This window comes from Pleurodeles waltl, chromosome 4_2, assembly GCF_031143425.1.
Source record: "Pleurodeles waltl isolate 20211129_DDA chromosome 4_2, aPleWal1.hap1.20221129, whole genome shotgun sequence".
NCBI lineage: Eukaryota > Metazoa > Chordata > Amphibia > Caudata > Salamandridae > Pleurodeles > Pleurodeles waltl.
In genome coordinates this window covers 818468103-818487599 of record NC_090443.1, presented here as the reverse complement: position 1 = coordinate 818487599, position 19497 = coordinate 818468103, and the positions used below count along the sequence as shown (strand labels likewise).

General features: G+C 43.7%; 1 protein-coding gene across 3 annotated transcripts in view; it reads right to left on the bottom strand.

The window, feature by feature from the left end:
* JAK1 (Janus kinase 1) overlaps positions 1–19497 on the bottom strand; it is a 481031-nt gene that overhangs the window by 177173 nt on the left and 284361 nt on the right. For all 3 annotated transcript variants that reach the window (XM_069232503.1, XM_069232505.1, XM_069232504.1), the window contains exon 12: positions 2709–2858. In XM_069232503.1, coding sequence (XP_069088604.1) covers positions 2709–2858 — 150 coding nt within the window. The remainder of the gene's footprint in view (positions 1–2708; positions 2859–19497) is intronic.

Sequence of the window (19497 nt, the reverse complement as noted above, 5' to 3'; positions counted from 1 at the left end):
TCTCGACCCGAGTCGGACGATCTCGGCACCGGTTCGCCCTTTTTCGGTGCCGATGGACGGTCACCTATTTTATGAGTTGAGCCATGGCCTGTTGGCAGTGGCGTCCCCTGGGCCTTGTCTGTTTTCCCGTGTGGTGCTTGTTTCGACGTCTTACTCACGGTTTCTTCGATGTCGAACTCCTCCGAGTCCGATTCATGGATGGAAAAGGCTTCCTCTTCTTCTCCTTGTTCCTCGAACCCTCGTTGTCCTGTCGGCGTGGACGCCATTTGCAACCTTCTGGCTCTTCGGTCACGGGGCGTCTTTCGGGACCGAAACGCACGACAGGCCTCACACGTTTCTTCCTTGTGCTCGGGCGACAGGCACAAGTTACAGACCAAATGTTGGTCTGTATATGGATATTTACTATGGCATTTAGGACAGAATCGGAACGGGGTCCGTTCCATCGGTGTCGATGTTACACGCGGTCGGGCCGACCAGGCCCCGACGGGGGTCGAAGTTACCCCAAAGGGCTACCGGAGCTCTTCACGATTCAGTGTCGATTCTATCTAACCCGATACCGAACGAAACAATACCGACGTAGTTTTCCGAAGTTCTGACTATCTTTCCGTCCCGAAACCCGGAGCGAAAAGGAACACGTCCGAACCCGATGGCGGAAAAAAACAATCTAAGATGGAGTCGACGCCCATGCGCAATGGAAACAAAGGAGGAGGAGTCCCTCGGTCTCGTGACTCGAAAAGACTTCTTCGAAGAAAAACAACTTGTAACACTCCGACCCAACACCAGACGGCGGACTATGCACAGCATGTGTATCTGCAGCTACACATGCCACCAAACACATAATTACATCATGATATAGGCTGCTACAAAATGCGCAAATACATTTTGGTTAAATAAAAAAAAAAGTGCTTCTCAAATACAGATTTGAATAACATACAGTTTATACCTAGTACTAACATTTTTTATAACACTCCATTAAAACCACACACTCCAGAGCTCACCTTGGAACACCATTTCAGTACCTCTCTAAAAGATAATATCTTTGCCATCAGAAAGCTTCAAGTGACTCCTTTGATTAAAGTCAATGCACGTTTTCAAGCCCCTTTGCATTTGCAGATTTACCAGTTACCCACATTTACATTTCTTTAGGGAGGGAGACCCCCTGGCAAGAGGTCCTTTTCTTATCTGTCTGCCGCTCCCTCCCCCAGAGCACAGGAGACTCCATGCCCTTCAATCCACATTGGGGAAATTTTCTGGCCATAATTTCGCCCTGCCATCCATTGTCCTTCTGGTGAAAGGCTAAAATTACGGACAAATGCTGTCTGTTAAGCCTTTCATCACGGACAATGGACAGCAGGGCTAAGTTACGGGCAGTCCGTGAAATTTACGGACGGGTGGTCACCCTATTCGCAATTTGGTCGGCTGAGTCCCAGATGGTGAGTGAAACCCATGTCAGCGCTAACAGGATCCAGTCTGTGGTTTGTAGGTGTCTCCCCATGGACTCCGGACGTTTCCTGTATAAAATACAACATTGGGGTGAACTGGAAACCAAGAGTTACAAAGGCGGGACAGGAGAACTTCGTGTTTGGTTAACCAAAGCCGAGAAGACGCATATAATTTGAATTATTTTGAAAGCGGACTGCTAAGAAAGCGGACTTGAACCCCTCTTCTTTCAGAGATCAAATAAATGGCAAGCACTGTATGCTTTAAAATAACTGGCTTGTTACTAAAGTGACAGATAAGGGGTCTTTTGCAGTGAGAAACATCAGCAGCACACATCATTCAGCCGCACTAGAATTCCTTTAACGACTGCTCAGCATCAACATAAGGACAGGATTGGGGAAGGAGAGCTTATGAGGATTAGACAGAGAGTAAAAGTCATGCAGTCTTTAAGAGTGCCCGATTAAAACAAAAAAATAGTGCTTGTACGAGCTGTGGCCAGTGGAAGGACACTGGCTGCAGAGATCGTAAACTACTTCATCCAAGCTCTGTGTACGACCTGAAGTCAGCAAGCACAGAAGAGAAATTGGGATGCTCTGACCAATCAGAAGCAAGAAGATGAGCGTGACGTGGGAGCCAACCAATGGAAAGTAACGGTACGTATGAGGTGAGCTGTAAGCCTTTTTTTTTTTTTTTTTTTTTAATTTTATTTACAAAAGGTTTCACTGACAGAGCATGCATGCAGTATACGTAAATCCTAAAACTGAACAGATATCAAGATACTGACGTTTTATCACACCTGTTCCGAATTAAAAGTATTTAGGTTTTTTTTTTGTTTTTTGTTTTTTTTAACAGAGATTCCAAACACTCCATACAACCATTTGTGGGCCCATCAAAATAATTTATTTGGAACTCCCTATGTACTGATTGAAGGCAAGTCAGAAAGGCAACGGCAGTAAATCATGTTTGAAATCCACAGAAATATCTTACACAGTGCAATCGTTCAGATCTGAATGATCAACAAATTAGAAATCTATGGGCAGTTATCTGCACTATCCAAGGATGCACTAAAAGACTGAACTTTTGAACTATTACAAAAAAAAAATTCAATTTTTAGACCATGGATAATCTTCAATCACACATTGCAGTCATGAATGAATCGGGTGTAGCACGCAAAACATATCTGCTACATGCTTGTTTTAATATTAGAAATAATTTTTCTTCATGCTAAATATCTGAAAATGTTCAAAGAATTAAAGTGGGTTGCTTACCAAAGAAATGTCTCTGTGACTTGGGTCCAAGACTTTCAGGATGACCTTGATCTCCTTTTCAGCAAAGGAGCCTTCGTTTTCATCATCATTCTTGTAGTTGAGTTTACCAACATATATCTGAGTCCTTGTTCCTCTTCCGAGATGGTCAAGCTGTAAAATACATAGGAGTTACATTGTTTCACTTGAGAACTGCACTGAAGATACAATGTTTAAATAAACACTATCAATAGCAATGCATGAGAGGTAGTAAAACATGATTACAATTATTGCAAGCTTTAAAATGACAAACTGACCTCATGATACATAGTATCAAAGGAATCAGCTGAAATGTTTGCATTATTAGTATTCTCTTCAAGGAGCAAAAATCCGGTAAATAATTAGTGGTATGGTTTATCAATATTAGTAGTGTTCACTTATTAGAAGTGCAGCAAACATTTTAAAGGAGTGATATTTTTAAACTGCAAGGAGCCATACCATACGATTTTGTCTAAATGCCAAAAAAATAATTTAAGTCAGATTTTTCTCTCTCTATTTTCTGATTATGGGAAATAAAGATCCTAATTATCTCAATACAAAGCGTTCACTTCACTAAGAGGGTTATTAAGAATTAGGTGTATGCAGGACATCCACCACCATTTTGTGAATGTTCAACTTCGAGTACCTAGTATCTATACACTTTATATATGGCAGACGAGACATCTGCCAATATTTTGCATCCGTCCTGCTTCTGTAAGTAAACCAGTCTTGCCTCCCAAGTCTTTACTACATTTGTAGCAAGGCAGCAAAACCACTCACAATGGTCACAAAAAAAAAGAAAAAAAAAAGAAAGAAAATCAAAAAACAAATCAAGGTTAGTGTGCTGAAATCCACTCAATCCTGTGAAAAGGTATGACTATTTAGATTTCGGGCTAGAGGCAGCCATGCAAAAAAGTTTGAAATACTCACAAAATAAGAACTTTATTATTCACAAAACTTCTGCATGATGTTACCCACCCTGGAAAAAACATGGCAACGTCCTCTTAGTAGTGGTGTGATGACTTTTTTTTATTTTATTTTTTTTACAGGTCTTGGGGCTTCGAAGATCACTTGGTGGTTTCTGCACTGAGTAGTGCCATTTACTACATGGAGCAAAATGGGTTCTGCCCATTTAATCCGCCTGGATATTTTACTGTAAGTGAGCTTCACAACTGGTGACTCACTCACTATAACCTGATTGCCCATGTTTACCACCAGTGTCTGCCTTTTAAGATAAGGCTGCTATGACACAGCAAGAGTAAGAAGCACTTACCTGATAACATGTCAACATGTGTGCGAGCTGCAAGTGTGAAACTACCTTTGTGCGGAGTCCAGGAACTGTGCACATATAGCCTGGTGCAGAGGAGACACTGCAGGGTTAGATACTGACCTGGATGGGGCACTCATAGTCAGTATGGTTTACTATTTTGTTGGCATTGACACTTTATTAAACACATAGGTGTAAACTGCCTTAGAGTGCAATTTCACCTCCCTTCGGCCTATGAAGCAGATATATGTACACCGTGTAGGTAACCCAGAACTGACATATTTCTCTGGCTCAGCTCTGACTCAGAGCCCAGGCCTTTTGTCACCCTACTGGGCCAAGTTAATTACAATGCTCTCCAGCAGAAAGAACAAATGCCTCCCCACACATAGGGAGCAATCAACAGTGCTTCGCTCAGCTCCTGAGGATGAAGGGGTGGGAAAGAAATTCAGCACCTGTTGACTAGCTGCCACACTGTACCAGTGTTGGGGCAGCCTGGGCCCTCTGAATAAAGGAGCGAGCCCAGATCTCTGCAGGCAATACAAGAGAGAGCTCTTCTTTGAAGACTTGGTGGCAGGGGGAGGTGGGAGCTGAGGCCCCCAGAGATATGACCAGTAACTCTCAAATGACGTAATCTTGAATTGTCCCAGCATACTGTGCGGGAAGGTTGGGACAGAGGTGGAGAGGTAATGTGGCACCCTAGGATTGGCAAGGGAAGCCTGGCTTCTAGAACTTTCAGTCCAAGTTAAAAACTCTTGCACAAGGGAGAGAGAGCGCCTTTTTTTGGAGCGCAACACTAGGACTAGGCTTTGGCAGCCATAGATAACTGAAAGGAGAAACCACCTGAAGTCCTCATGTAGGAAGGACTATCCCTACAGTTGACCCCAGGACCAGTGGGTGCCTTTCCAGGATGAGGGAAGCTGGTCCCTTTAAACCTCTTAAGGACCAGCTTATGGAAGGACTGAACTTTTGCACTCAGACAGGAGAAGAGAAGTATCAGCGGTCCAAAAAAAAAAAAAGGAGAAAGGTTGGCACAGGGAGCCACTGGAGCAAGCTCCCTGAAACATGTGCCACCTTAGAGGCTTGGAGCCTGTGGAAAAGTTACAGGTGGCTAGAGCTCGTCACCAAGAGCAACATGAGCCAAAGATTATGAAAATCGGCCCAAGGGGGACCGAAGAGATGGATTTGACCTTTGACACCACCAGGTGGGAAATGGAGCACATGGAGCTCTGCTGTAATGTCTGCAAACACCCCCAGGGCGTGCCAATGGGGGTGGTGAGGGGTGGGGGGTGTAGGAAGTCAAAGGAAGGGATCATTAATAATTGATACACCATGGAAGGGTGTGTGCATGGGGCCCCTTCCTCCGAGCCCCTGAGGACTGAGGATCCCAACTGCTGGCCCGGTTCATGTTCTGGGAGCCCAGGACCCCATCTCCAGGCACCCACCAGCAAGAAAATCGAAAAGCACCATAGCGCCCCCACACACTAAGGGAATAGGGGCCTGGGACCCCGCCAACTCCCGGCCCTCACCAAGCCAAGACATGGGAGCGCACCATTGCTCCACCCAAGGAAAAACATAGGAGCCCAGGACCCCACCTCTGGCCTCAAACAATCAATAAAGAATCAATGGGGAGCGCTGCCAAGATCCCTGAGCTGGGGCAGGCCCATCCCTTGCTCTCCGTGACTGGTAGGAGCAAAGCGCCCACCACAAAGATACACCCTGCCCACATGGAGTGAGCAGGGGAGAAGTACACTGCCTGCTCCCAGGCTGGCAGAGGAGTATCCAGACTAGGGCAGCCGGGTTGGAGTCTCTGAGCTGCCCCAAATAAAGGAGGCCATGCGGGGTGCCTGGGTGGCACCAGGCATACCCAACAAATAAAAAGGAAAAAATAGAATAAGAAAGCAAAAAGGTGCATGGCCACCCAACAGGAACAAACGCTTGCAGCCTAACAACCTAATTTAAATTCATGCACCCAGCAGGGAGAACCCCATAATGCCCTGTGGGGCAGACATAACCCAAACTATTTTGCACATCCTGGTGGCCCGGGACAGCAGGGATCCCACCAATGCCAAAAAGAGTGTAGGGAGGGGCTGCAGGAGCGCAGCAACTCCCCCTAAAGCACGTTTTACGAAAGGACTGACCCTAAATCTGCAGGGTCAGAAAAATGACAGCAACCCCGGATTTTTTGTCAAAAGCTAAGCACTCCTCAGGCAGAAACATTTTTTCTGCAGCCTGGGAATGCAGCCACTCAAGGAAAAGACATGCATAGTGTGATTTTTACAATATTTTATTTGCTGCTATTGTTGACAGTAATCATTTATCATAAAAAGTTGAAATGCTTTATTAACTGAAATTGCAAATGGTAGCCATGTTTTATTATTTATAATGATTGTAGGTGGATTATGATTACTGAAGTCAGTGATACTATTGGTTCTTTCAGTGTGCTCATCCTTGAGTTCAAGCGATGACTCCCTATATGATTATGTGCTGTATTGAATGGGAGTGTGGAGTGCTGTGATTTTGGGGGTCATGACCCTTTAGGGATCATATGTAATGTCACCCACAGTATTTCCACCATCTTAATATACGTTTGTAAATTACTGCGTAGTATTGAGCAGCATATGTGTAATAAATGTACTTTTCCTTTTCTAAAGAAACAGCACAGACTGGACATAATTTATTGAGACAGAGAAGTTCTCCTCTGGCTTTTGGTTTAAGGATAGTACCCCTGCTAGACTGAGAACAAGCTGCAGTGCTCACACCAAAAAGTTACAAAAATTAATCCTGCCGAAGGATAACTGATACATGTGAGGAAATGGGGTGTATATGGTGCGGTTGTGCAACCTCACTGTGTAATACAGTTACCAACCCCTTTGGAACCCTTAGGTTTCATATGTCAAACCTTCAGCTCAAACCTGGGTAGCTGTGGCTCTGTGCAGCAAGACTTATACAAAGGAACAAGTGTAAAGCATCTAAGTAGCACAAAAACAACTGAAGAAATCGATGAGGCACCAAAGAAATCCAACACCAGTTAATTAAAATAGACTGTATTTTTACACCCACAATGAAAAAGATCCACGGGGGGAGGGGTCCAGTGATATAGAATTTACAAGGCATATTAAATCAGGACATTTCACTCAACCGGGAACGAGCAATGGCAAATTGACGAATTTGACACTTAAAAAAAAGTGAAAAAAGTTTCTGTTTGTAAAGCGGTCACTTGGAGTCACTTTAGGTGGCCAACTCCAGTAGGGAGCCAGTCATGGGGACGAACAAGGTCCTCACAAATACTTACTTCAGAAGGTGAAGCAGTCTTCAGTCAGCTCCAGGCACTTTTATCCTTACAGGGCTTTCCCACAGAAAAGGTTCCGATGCAAGGGATGAAGGATGCTGAATATGCTCAAAAGATGGTGTGGATGCGATGCAGTCGAAGGGGACTTGTTGCAACTACTGCTCATCCACAAAAGAGGTGAGGCAGTTCAGGTCACAGGGCCGACATCCCTCAAACTCACCTTGGTGCAGGCAGAAGCCTCGTCACTACTGGACTACCGGTCACCCAGTATCGGGGTCACAGGTAAATCCTTTTTGAGTCAATAGCTCATCCTCTGGGGACCTAGCTGCACTTGAATGACAATTCCAGGTTCAACGTACTCGGGTGCAACTTTGTGCGTCGGGTCCTGGTTCTGCACTGAGGCAGATGGTGTGGGGTTGAAGACTTTGGGCTACCAACTTGCCCCGGCATGCTTCTCAACTGTTGTGTCCCTGTGTGCGAACAAGAGGCCAGCTCGCTAACCACTGGAGTCTCTTAGCTTTGGAGACAAATTCTCCATGAGCAGGACACAGCAGGCATAATCCCTCTGCTTTGCTAGCCACCATGTTAAGCAGATGCAATCCACACCAGTACAGCCTCTCTTTCCTGGTTCTACTGTGCAGCAAGACAGTCCTCTTTTGGTCCTTCTTCCAGCCCAGTCAAGATCTGAGATCACGGTGCCTGGGGTTCCCTATTTATACTCAGAAAATGCCTTCAGGGCTGGATGTGGTTGGTAGCCAATGGCTCACCAGGTTCCTTCCCACCTGATGACCAGTTCCTGCGATGTGCAGCATCTGGGAATCCCACGATGGGATGAACCATTCTGCTCACTTCCAATAAGGCAGGACCCCTCTCCCTGCATGTGGAGCTCCCTAGCCCAATCCACGTGTGACCACCAAGAGGGCTACACACCCCTGGAAAAATCGGGCACTGTCATCATCCCGTTTTTCTTTTTTTTAATATGTCTCATCTACGGTTGTAGCGAGGGTCGGTTGTTGCATTGTTTTCGGCATGAGTGAAGGTAAGTTAATAAACCAACCTGAAAGTTTATAAAGGCTATTCTAAAGTATGGAATTATGCTAGTGGTGTTTTATACTTTTTTCAGGACTTCTCTGTTTATATACAAGTTGTCGACAGTTGAGACCAAAGTTGAACACTCTGTGCATGTCATTATTCAGTAAGGTAATTACATGGGTATATACAAGTTTTTAGTATTGGTAATGATTGCTGTATAATTCAAACAACACATTGTGCAATGTTTTTTGGTATCTATTTTGGAGCAATACAACATTTAATTTCAAGATGGCCGCTATTAGTCCAAGAGGCAGCGAACATGTTGACGATTTAATAAAAACCCATTATTACCCCAAGTGGGCTATGACCAGCATATATACTTGCAAATTATAATAATTCGTTTGGTTAGGTTGGAATGCTGACATGATAATGTAGTGTTCGCGTTGTTATAAAAACTAGTGTTGCTGTATTGAAATATGGGCTTAAAAATATAGTATTTGCATTGTTGACAATTGTGACTATTAGCTTTTTGTGGATGTGATGCAGCTTCTTATTTTATACTAGGTGCTGATATTTGATGTATTTGACACTATTTCAACATTGGAAATAATCTCCTGAAAATGGCGGATTGAAATTGACTTGTACCATTAGGTATGTTGAGCAGTTTATACCTTGTGACATTTAGAAAATTAGGTATGGTTTAAGTGAGAGAGCAGTATTATTAAATTAACTTTGCTTCTTGTTTTGCCTGTGGGTATGAGTTAGAAATTATATAAAATCAGATGAACTGTTCCCTTAAACGCATAATTGTAACATGTGGAGACTATAGAGGAACATGTTTGTTACTCTGTTATTTGTCATCTTATGAACATTACATCTTGTATGGTAGGCTCCTTTTGTTTTGGATGGTGTAGGAAGCTGGCCTGGTGTGTAGTGGGTACCTAAGTCTCAGAAGAGATCATTTTGGACCGGCAGAGGGCTATACACATAACCAGCAGAGCAAATAACTGTCTCAAATCATAGTTATCTCAAAGGGAGCAAGGAATGTTTCTTCTACCATTTGTAGGGCTCAGCTGCGGCGCAGCAGCTGACCTGGTGTGTGGTGGGTACCTGAGGTACTTAAACCTTATACCAGGTCCAGGTATCCCCTATTAGTGAAATGTAGGCAGTGTTTAGAAGCCAGGCTCTCTAGAGGTAGCTATGAATGAGCAGCCAAGGCTTATCTGGGAGACATGCAAAGCTCATGCGATACCACTGTAGTCACACAGCACTTACACACATGTAAGAATACACTCAGTGTTACAAAAATAAAGGTAGTTTATGATGGTAACACAACATCAAAAATACTATAGAGGCAATACTCTGCTAGGAGGTAAGTAATACACAAGATATATACACTAGTTGCTAGGACTAGGTATAAGAATAGTTAGAAAACAGTGCAAAGCAAGGTAAAACACATTAGAGACTAGTGGACCTAGTGGGAGCACAAACCATATACAAAAAAAAATGGAATGCAAGAGTTGGACCCCCAACTAGGTAAGGCGAGTGTGTACAAGGGCGTTGAGGTAAAAGGAAAGCACAAAGGTAAGTACCACAACACCCCACAGCGACCAGGAAAGCAGGGGTAAATTACTAGGATTTCCCCAGAACACCAACTTTGAAGGAAAGAAGAGAAATGCAAAATCCAGAGATGACTGCAAGAAACCAACGGTGGATTCCTGAAGAGGAAGACCTGTGGAAAGAGGGGACCAAGTCCAGAAGACACCTCAGAGTCCAGTGGGGGCAGGAGCCCCTACCCACCAAGCTGAGGATTGCAGGACTTGCTTGTGAAGAAGAAAAGTCAGCACTGGAATCGGAGTCGAGTTCCTGGAGGATGCAGGTCATGTTCCACACCAGAAGGAAGATGCAGTTGGGTTTGCGTGTCTGGATTCCACCAACAAGCCTTGGCACAGTGAAAACTTGCGGGAGGCTGAAAGTGGTGCTGCTGGGGACCAGCAAGGCCCAGGAGGACTCAAATTAGGAGGAGGGGGCCCTCAGCGTCGCATAGAGTCCACAGCAGCACAGGCAGCACACACAGGAGTTTCACAGGACGGGGACACAGAAGGTGTAAATGGAGCCCACGCAGCACTATGAAAAAGGATCACACGCCGTAGGAGAGTCACTTAGGGACCTGTGCGTGACAGGAATGAGTGTTGGGGGCTGGAGCTACCCAAAGACAGAAGACACCTTGGAAGAAGTGCCAACAGGCTTTGGAAGCTTCAAATGATGCGGTGCACGGGGTACTGTCCTGCATGGGAAGGCAAGGGCCTTCCTCCACCCAAGTTGGACAGCTGGTAAAGAGGACCATTTGGACCACTTCCAACCACCACCCGTGTTGCAGGATCCACGCAGCTCAACAGGAGAGGGGATCCATGCAGCCGTCGTTGCTGTTGGTGCCTGCAGATGCAGGGGAATGACTCCCTCACTCCAAGGGAGATTCCTTCTTCCTTCCTGTGCAGACTGAAGATGGGCTGTTCTCAGAGGATGCAGGGCCATGGAAATGTTGCAGAAGCTGGAAGGAGCCTTGGAAACAATGTTGCAGATGAAGTCTTCATCGTTGCAGCAGATTGTTGTGTTCTGGAAAGTCCAGATGCAGTTACTTTGGTCAGAAGTCAAAGTGAGGGATGTAGAGGAATCCTGCTGGAATCTCGCAAGCCGTATCTGAGGAACCACCCAAAAGAGAGACCCTAAATAGCCCTGAAAGGGAAACTGGTCACCTGGCTGGGTGACCACATATCAGGAGGGGGCTCTGACGTCACCTGCCTGACCTGGCCACTCAGATGCTCCCAGAGTTTCCTGCCAACCTTGGATCCGAGATGGCATAACCCCTGGGGTGGTGATGGACAGGGGAGTGGTCATTTCCCTTTCCATTGTCCAGTTTTGTGCCAGAGCAGGGACTGGAGGTCCCTGAACAGGTGTAGACTGGTTTATGCATGGAGAGCATCAAATGTGCCATTCAAAGCATAACAGTGGCTTTGGGAGACTAACCCTCCCAAGCCAAGTGACACCTATTTCCAAAGGGAGAGGGCGTAACACCCTTCTCCCAAAGGAAATTCTTTGCTCTGCTTTCCTGGGTCTGAGCTGCTCAAGCAACAGGAGGGCAGAAACCTGTCTGTGAGGTGGCAGCAGCTGGGGCTGCCTGGAAAACCTCAGACGGCTGTAGGAGCAATGCTGGGGGTCCTCTAAGGAGCCCCCAGAGTGCATGGGATCATACGATCAATACTTGGAAAAGTATTGAGGTATAATTCCGACATGTTTGATACCAAACATGCCTAGGTTCGGAGTTATCATTATGTAGCTGGACATAGGTAGTGACCTATGTCCAGTACACGCGTAAAATGGCGTCCCCGCACTCACGAAGTCCAGTAAAATGGGACTAGAGTTTGTGGGGGTACCTCTGCTAGTGCAGGGGTGCCCTCACACACAGGTACTTGCACCCTGCCCTCTGGGCTGAGAAGGCCTGCTATAGGGTGACTTATAGTGACCTGGTGCTGTGACCTATAGTGAAAATGGGTGCATGCACCCGGTTCACGCAGACTGCAATGACAGGCCGACAGAACCCTTTGCATGGGCTCCCTATGAGTGGCAGAATAACTGCTACAGCCCATAAGGATCCCCTGGTACCCCAATGCCCTGGGTACCTAGGTACCATATACTAGGGGCTTACATGGGGGCACCAGTATGCCAATTGTGGGATGAAATGTTACCAGCAACCAAATTTAAAAGAGAGCATAATCACTAGGGCCCTGGTTAGCAAGATCCTAGTGAATACAGTCCACCACACTGACAAACAGGCCAAAAAGTGGGGGTAACCAAGCTAGAAAGAGGCTATTTCCTACAGATGGTCATTAATTAAAGAAGGATTTCTAAAATGGGGGGTTTCCTACAATGAAAACAATGAACTACAATGAAAATTCTATTGATTATAATACGCCGGTTATTCTCTCCTGTCCCTTGAGATTTTGTGTTAATAATGTATGAACAAATAAGGAATGGACAATTATTTTAATTGGGATAAACAAAAGAATCTCTTCTTCTAAATACACTTACATCTACACCATCATTAAAGCTGAAAATTAGTTTGGTGTATAGTTTTAAAGTTATATGTTTTAGGTGTGTTCCTTATAAAGGTTGTCAGTATCATTTTTTCTTTCCTGTGTTTGTATGTTTTGTCCTTTCACAATTGAAGTTTTCCCTTGTCTTTATTTTTATTCGCAATAGCATATTGAGTAAACTGTATGTGATAACGTGTCTGACTTTATAGTGTCTTGTTGTAATGTATATTTGTAAATATATTTGTGGTTGTACACACTACAAAGGAAGGAAAATGTTATTTACCAGTAGACATCTGTTCATGGCATGTAGTGCTGTAGATTCACATGCTGTGCATAAGCTCGCCATCTAGTGTTGGTTTCAGAGTATTACAATTTGTTTTTGTTCAAAGAAAGTTTTCGCCTCATGGGATGGAGTGACTCCTCCTCTCGGTAATACTGCGCATGGGCATCGAGTCGTTTGTTAGATTGTCCGCTGGCAGGAGAGTGAAGTAATGAAAGAGAGTATAGTAGCATATAAAAGCTGTCCATACAGTGTATTTACATATATGTGTATATATATATATAAATATATATATATAAATTCTGGGGAGGAGGGAGGGCGCATGTGAATCTACAGCACTACATGCCATAAACAGATGTCTACTGGTAAGTAACATTTTGCATTCGATGGCACGTGTAGCTGTAGATTCACATGTTCTGCATAGACTGTAAGGCAGTCCCTCCTTAAAGCGGCGGCTAGTGTGTAGGGGTTGCAATTGTTTAAAAAAGTTTTTTAAGTACAGTTTGTCCAACATTTGCCTGCTGTTTGGCAAAGACGTCTACACAATAATGTTTAGTAAAGGTAGGTATGTTACCTAGATAGGCCATAGATGCACCTTTCTATCTAGTGGAATGTGCCCTAGGTGGTACAGGTAGTTGTCTTCTAGCTTTGGTATAGCAAGTTTGAATACATTTAACTATCCATCTTGCTATAGTTGTTTTGGATATTGGGTCTCCTCTGTGTGGTAATGAGAAAGCCACAAAAAGTTGTTTTGTTTTCCTAAAATGTTTTGTCTTGTCTATGTAGTACATAATAGCTCCTTTGACATCTAAAGTATGAGAAGCTCTTTCTGCCACTGATTCTGGTTTTGGGAAGAAAACTGGCAATTCTATTGTTTAATTAATATTAAATTGCGCAATGACTTTTGAAAGAAATTTTGAATTGGTCCTTAATAAAATCTTTTCTTAATGAACCTGAAAGAAAGGGTCTTCTAAAGTTAGTGCCTGGAGTTCACTAACACGCCTGAGAGATATCATAGCAATTAAGAATGCTACTTTCCATGAAAGGTATTGTAATGGGCAGGAGTGTAATGGCTCAAATGGTAGAGCCAAGAGTCTTGTGAGTACAATGTTTAAGTTTCAAGATGGAGCTGGAGGATTTCTTGGTGGAATTCTTCTTCTTAGTCCTTCCATAAATGCCTTGATGACTGGAATTCTAAACAGGGAAGTATGTTGTCTATTTTGCAGACATGCATCTATAGCGGCTACATGTAAACAAATAGATTTATAGGCTAAATTTGCCTTTTGTAAATGTAATAAATATTGTACAATGTCCTGTACTGTTTGTTGATGCGTCCTGCTTAGCAGGTCTGCTAAATGGTTGTCTGTGCCCAGGAGATATTGTGCCACTATTTGAATATTGTGACGAATCGCCCATTTCCACATTGATTGTGCTATCTGAGAGAGTTGAGATTGTGTCCCCCCTGTTTTTGGAGATAGTGCATCACAGTCATATTGTCTGTACTTATCAACACTGTTCTGTGCTGCAATAGTGGTAGGAATGCTTCCATTGGCAAGAATATTGCTTGCAGTTTGAGGTAATTGATATGAAGAAATGGTGAGTGTGGTCTCATATTCCCTGAACTGTTAAGTTGAGGAGATGAGCTCCCCACCCGTTGTTTGAGAGTAATCTGAGGTCTATAATAGGCCTCCCTTTAAAAAGGACTGTGGTATTCCACCAATGTAGAGAGAGATAAGTTTGGCGGTCTAACAACACTAGATCTTCCTTTTGACCTTGTGCCTGAGACCACTGACGAGAGAGACACTGTTGAAGAGGAAGCATATGAAGTCTGGCATGTGGTATTATGGCAATACATGATGCCATCATTCCTAACAGTTTCATCACAGTTCTTACTGTGTATGTTTGGTTCTATTTTAGCTTGGATCCTGTTTTGATTAGGAAATGCTATTCCTAATTGTGTATTTAGGATAAGCACCTAGGTATGGTTGTGTTGGTTGAAGGTGGGATTTGACATAGTTTATGATGATTCCAAGAGAATGTAGGAGGTGTATTGTAGTTTGAATATCTTTTGAACCAGAGTGAATGAATTGGCTTTGATGAGCCAATCGTCTAGATAAGGGAAAACATGAACTTGTTTTCTTCTGAGATGTGCTGCCACCACTGCAAGGCATTTTGTGAACACTCTGGGAGCAGTTTTGACTCCGAAGGGTAACACTTTGAATTGGTAATGTTTTCCTGCTACAACAAATCTTAGGTATTTTCAGTGTGCAGGATGAATGGGAATGTGAAAGTAAACGTCTTTTAAATATAGAGCTGTCATGAAGTCTCCTATTGTAATAGGGGAATAACATCCTGAAGAGTGGCCATGTGAAAATGTTCTGATAGAATGTAGTGATTTAAGGGTCTGAGATCTAATATTGGTCTGAGAGACCCATATTTTGGGGGGAATTAGAAAATACAGGGAGTAAACTGATGTCCCTTGGTATTGTAAAGTACAGGTTCTATAGCCCCTTTTAGAAGAAGGGAATTTACATACTCTTTGATAAGGGTTAGATGATTTTGTGAGAGTTTGTGTGTATGAGAGGGTATATTTAGTGGAGTGGAAATGAGCTCCAGCCAATAACCGTTTTGGATAATGTGAAGCACCCATTGATCTGTTGCAATATGAGTCCATTGTGGGTAAAATAGTTGTAATCTTCCACCTACAGGTGTGATGTTAGAGTTGCATTTGTTGAGTTATTGTTAAGAGACTGATGAAGAAATTCTAGAGGAAGATGGTTTTTCTCTTCCTTTGTTATTGTTACTTTTATATGATCCTCTGAAATAACCTCTGTTGTATTGTGAGGTGGATTTAGTTTGACTTGTGATTGGTTCCTGGAATGATGACCTGAATCTTCTACTAAACCCTGCATGACGAAAGTTACTTCTATATGCGCTTGCTTGTAAATGGCTCTGGCAGTTTGATTGTCCTTGTTTACTTTTTCAAGTGTGTATCCACTTCTGGACCAAATAAACGTTCCTTATCGAAGGGCATATTTAAAACTGCCTGATGTATTTCCTGTTTGAAGCCTGAACATCTAAGCCATGCATGACGTCTTATGATGACACTTGTATTAATACTACGTGCTGCAGTATCGGCAGCATCAAGTGCACACCTAATGGAGTTGTTAGATATTGTTTGCCCCTCATTTACAATCTCTACCCCTCTTTTACGGTGTTCTTCCGGTAGGTATTGTAAGAGTTCCTCCATAGCATCCCAGTGAGCTCTGTCATATCTAGAAAGTAGAGCTTGAGCATTGGCAATTCGCCAATGATTGGCTGCTTGAGCTGCTACTCTCTTCCCTGCGGCATCTAAATTTTTACTTTCTTTGTCAGGAGGAGGTGTGTCTCTGTTAACTGACTATTAGCTCTTTTTCTTGCAGTAGATGCCACAATTGAGTATGGAGGAATTTGTGTCTTTATATATAAAGGATCAGTGGGTGCAGCTTTATACTTTTTATCAACTCTAGGAGTGATAATCCTTGCTCTAACAGACTCTTTAAATATTTAATCTGCATGTCTAATCATTCCTGGTAAAAATGGAAGAAACCGGCTTTATGTGTTGCACCAAGGGTGTCAAATAAAACGTCTTCCTCTATGGGGTCAGTATACATATTTACATTGTGATATGCTGCTGCTCTTGCTATCACTTGTTGATATGATGTAGAATCCTCAGGAGGTGCGGGTCTAGCTGGGTACAGATCCGGATCATTTGGTGTAATGGGATCTGAGTCGTACTGATCCCAGGGGTTTGCTTGTGTGATGTATCCCCTATGTCTTGTGACCCCCCAGGTGGTGAAGTAGGTGGTGTGAACCCTTAATGGATAGGAGATGTTGGTAGAGTGTGATGTGGAGAGGTAGGTAAAGCTGGAGATGTAGAAGTATGAGAAGAAGTCTTTTCTTTAACAGTCTTCTTCGGAGGTACAGAGGAATCAAGACTTTCTCCAAAAGTTAATTTCCTCTAAATAGAGGTGGCGGAGGTGATGTTATAATCCGCCTTGTTCCCTGTTGAATTTGATGTCGGCGCTGTCTAGCGTCCATAACTTCCACAATTGGTTCCACCTGTGATGTAGGGAATGTAATAGAGTGTCCAGTCACTGAGTCTTTTGTAGTTTTTCGTTACCAAATCCTTTTTCGGATGGAAAATTTTTGGGTTCTAAATTGTAGCTGTTTGATGTTTCTTTTTCGATGTTGAAGCGGTCGGTACTGAAACAGTGTACAGTTTTTGTTTGTTGGCGCTGCAGTGGAGCTACTGGAGGTCAATGCCGAGCTGGTATGCGGGGCATCCGAAAAACTTTCTCCGCTCCGACCATGGCGGAGAAGCATTGGTGGACCGGTGACCTCTCATTTTATCCAAAGGGAAAGGGGGCTTCTTACTTACAATTTGTGCTGGCTGTAAAGGTTGACTCTCGATGTCCGACTGCACATCAGAGTCTCAATCTTGGACGGAGAAGACCCCCTCTTGTTCTACATCTTCTTGTGCATGCTCTTCTCCGAAGATGTCCGGCGTATCTTCTGTCTGTCGAGACACCATTTCCATCCGACGGGCCCTTCGGTCTCTAAGTGTTTTGATCGATTGAAAAGAACGGCACGCTTCGCAGGTCTGATCATTGTCGTCAGGTGAAAGACACAAATCACACACCTGATGTTGGTCGGTGTGTGGAAATTTCTAATGGAATCGCGGGCGGAACCTAAATGGTGTAAGTTCCATCATGGCTGCATTGTGCGATAGCTCGACACCACATGGAAGAGGTAGGTCTGATGAGGGCCCGACTGGGCCTTTCTGTCCCGAAAAGTCTGAAAAATTCGATTCAGAGTGTAGAAAAAGAAACCAAGAGTTGAACATTAAGGAATACGCATTCGGAAACAATACAGAATACGATAGAAAGACAGAAAGAATCCTGTTATAGATTGTTTGGAGCAGAGAACTCAGAGCGAGAGGAACACAAGTCCGAACCCGATGGCAGAGAAAAACAATCTAACAAACAACTCGATGCCCATGTGCAGTATTACCAAGAGGAGGAGTCACTTGATCCTGTGACTCGAAAACTTTCTTCAAACAAAAACGAGTTGTAATACTCCGAACTCAACACTATATGGCGAGCTTATGCACAGCATGTGTATCTACAGCTACACATGCCATCCAACTTATATTTATTGTATTACAGCCCTGAAGAAGTCCTCTTTTAAGGATGAAACACTTTGGCTGTTTCTGCTATGGATGTGTGCTGTTTTAAGAGCGAAACAAAGTATAAAGAAAAAACTCAAATGGATTTACATTAAAGAATTGGACTCTTGAACATTGTTCATTGTGGTGCACCACCATTATTTAAATACCTCTGGAAAACCGGTTTGACAACTGGCTTCCCCTTCCCTGCCCTCAGAGCCAGCCAGTTTCACCTTGTTTACCTAAGCAATAGAGCAACTTTCTCCCAAATGTTCCTTATTTGACCTTCGAAGGTGGCTTTACTTTTGAAGCACACCTTTTTTGGTTAGCACCTGTGTGGCTTTCTTTCTGATGGAGGCAACACCTCCTCCAGTGGCAGGCCTCTATTGTTTCATTTACTAGTTGTTAGTATGTCTCCACAGGAGAGCAGAAAGCTGTCTGCAGCACATACCGTGAGTACAACAGTAAACGGGCACTGGAAACCTTGGGCAACTAAAGTAGCAACTTCTAAAGTTACACTTTGCCCACCAGTGACAATAAATTAGATGTTACCATTAAATCTAAGTTAATGCACTGAATCTTTTGATATCTTACAGTACCGCCTTTAGCAGTCCCATTCAGTAGTTAGCAGGGCTGAGGTGACAGACTAACTCTGTACTTGCCAAGTGGGCTACTAGCCTTTTCACAGTAAAAAAAGACAATTTAGGGGTTTTACTTCTGGAATTTGTAAAAGTTCATTTTCCACTTTTTAACATACAGCACCCTGCCTTAGGGCTTGCTATGCCTACTTTAGGGGTGACTTAAATATATCAAAAAGGGAGGTTTGGAGGCTTGCCATTACCTTAAATTGCCAAGTTGAGTTAGCAGCTTAAAATTGCCCTTCCAGTCTGCACTGACATACTGGGAGCCATGTTTTACCTTGTCCCACTCAGGGGGGGCACCACAAGCGCAGCAGTCCCTGGGGGACACTAACTTACAGGCTCTGGGTACTCTTGGTAAAATATAACAGGGATTTACGAGTAAGTTAGGCTGTGCCAATTGGGGACAAGCTAATTAAGCGTGCACCATTTTAAGGGTCAGAGCACATGTACTGAGTCCTGTTTAGCAGGGCGGAGGACATTTCAGAGCAATTACACCTGTCCATAGGAGTCAAAATGGGGGCAAAAGGTGGGGGTAAACCTGAAAAAAAAGCCAGTTTCCTTACAAGTCAAAGTTCTAGCGTTCATTTAAAGAGTCAGTGTGGTTAGGGAAAGCAGAGGGAACAGAACACTGTTCAGAACTAATTAGTCTCAAAGACAACTTGTCCCACAGATAATGTTAAAACAGGGGTGCTAATGTGACTGTGTTTGGACTTGGTGCCAACAGAAGACTCCTGCAACTGGTAAACAAAAAAGGTAGAAACTCAAGCAGAAAGCTCTTTTTTGATTTTTTTCTGAGTGGGGACTAGCCTGAGAGACAGAAGAGGAAATGTCAGGAAAAATATGGGGAAAGGTTTAGACTTCCTGAGCAGAGCATCTCTTGATGATTGAGCAGGAAAAATAGGGAGGACACAAGGTTATTTATTCAGCTTTGATAAAGTGCAGACATCCCAAGCAGCTGCAACCAT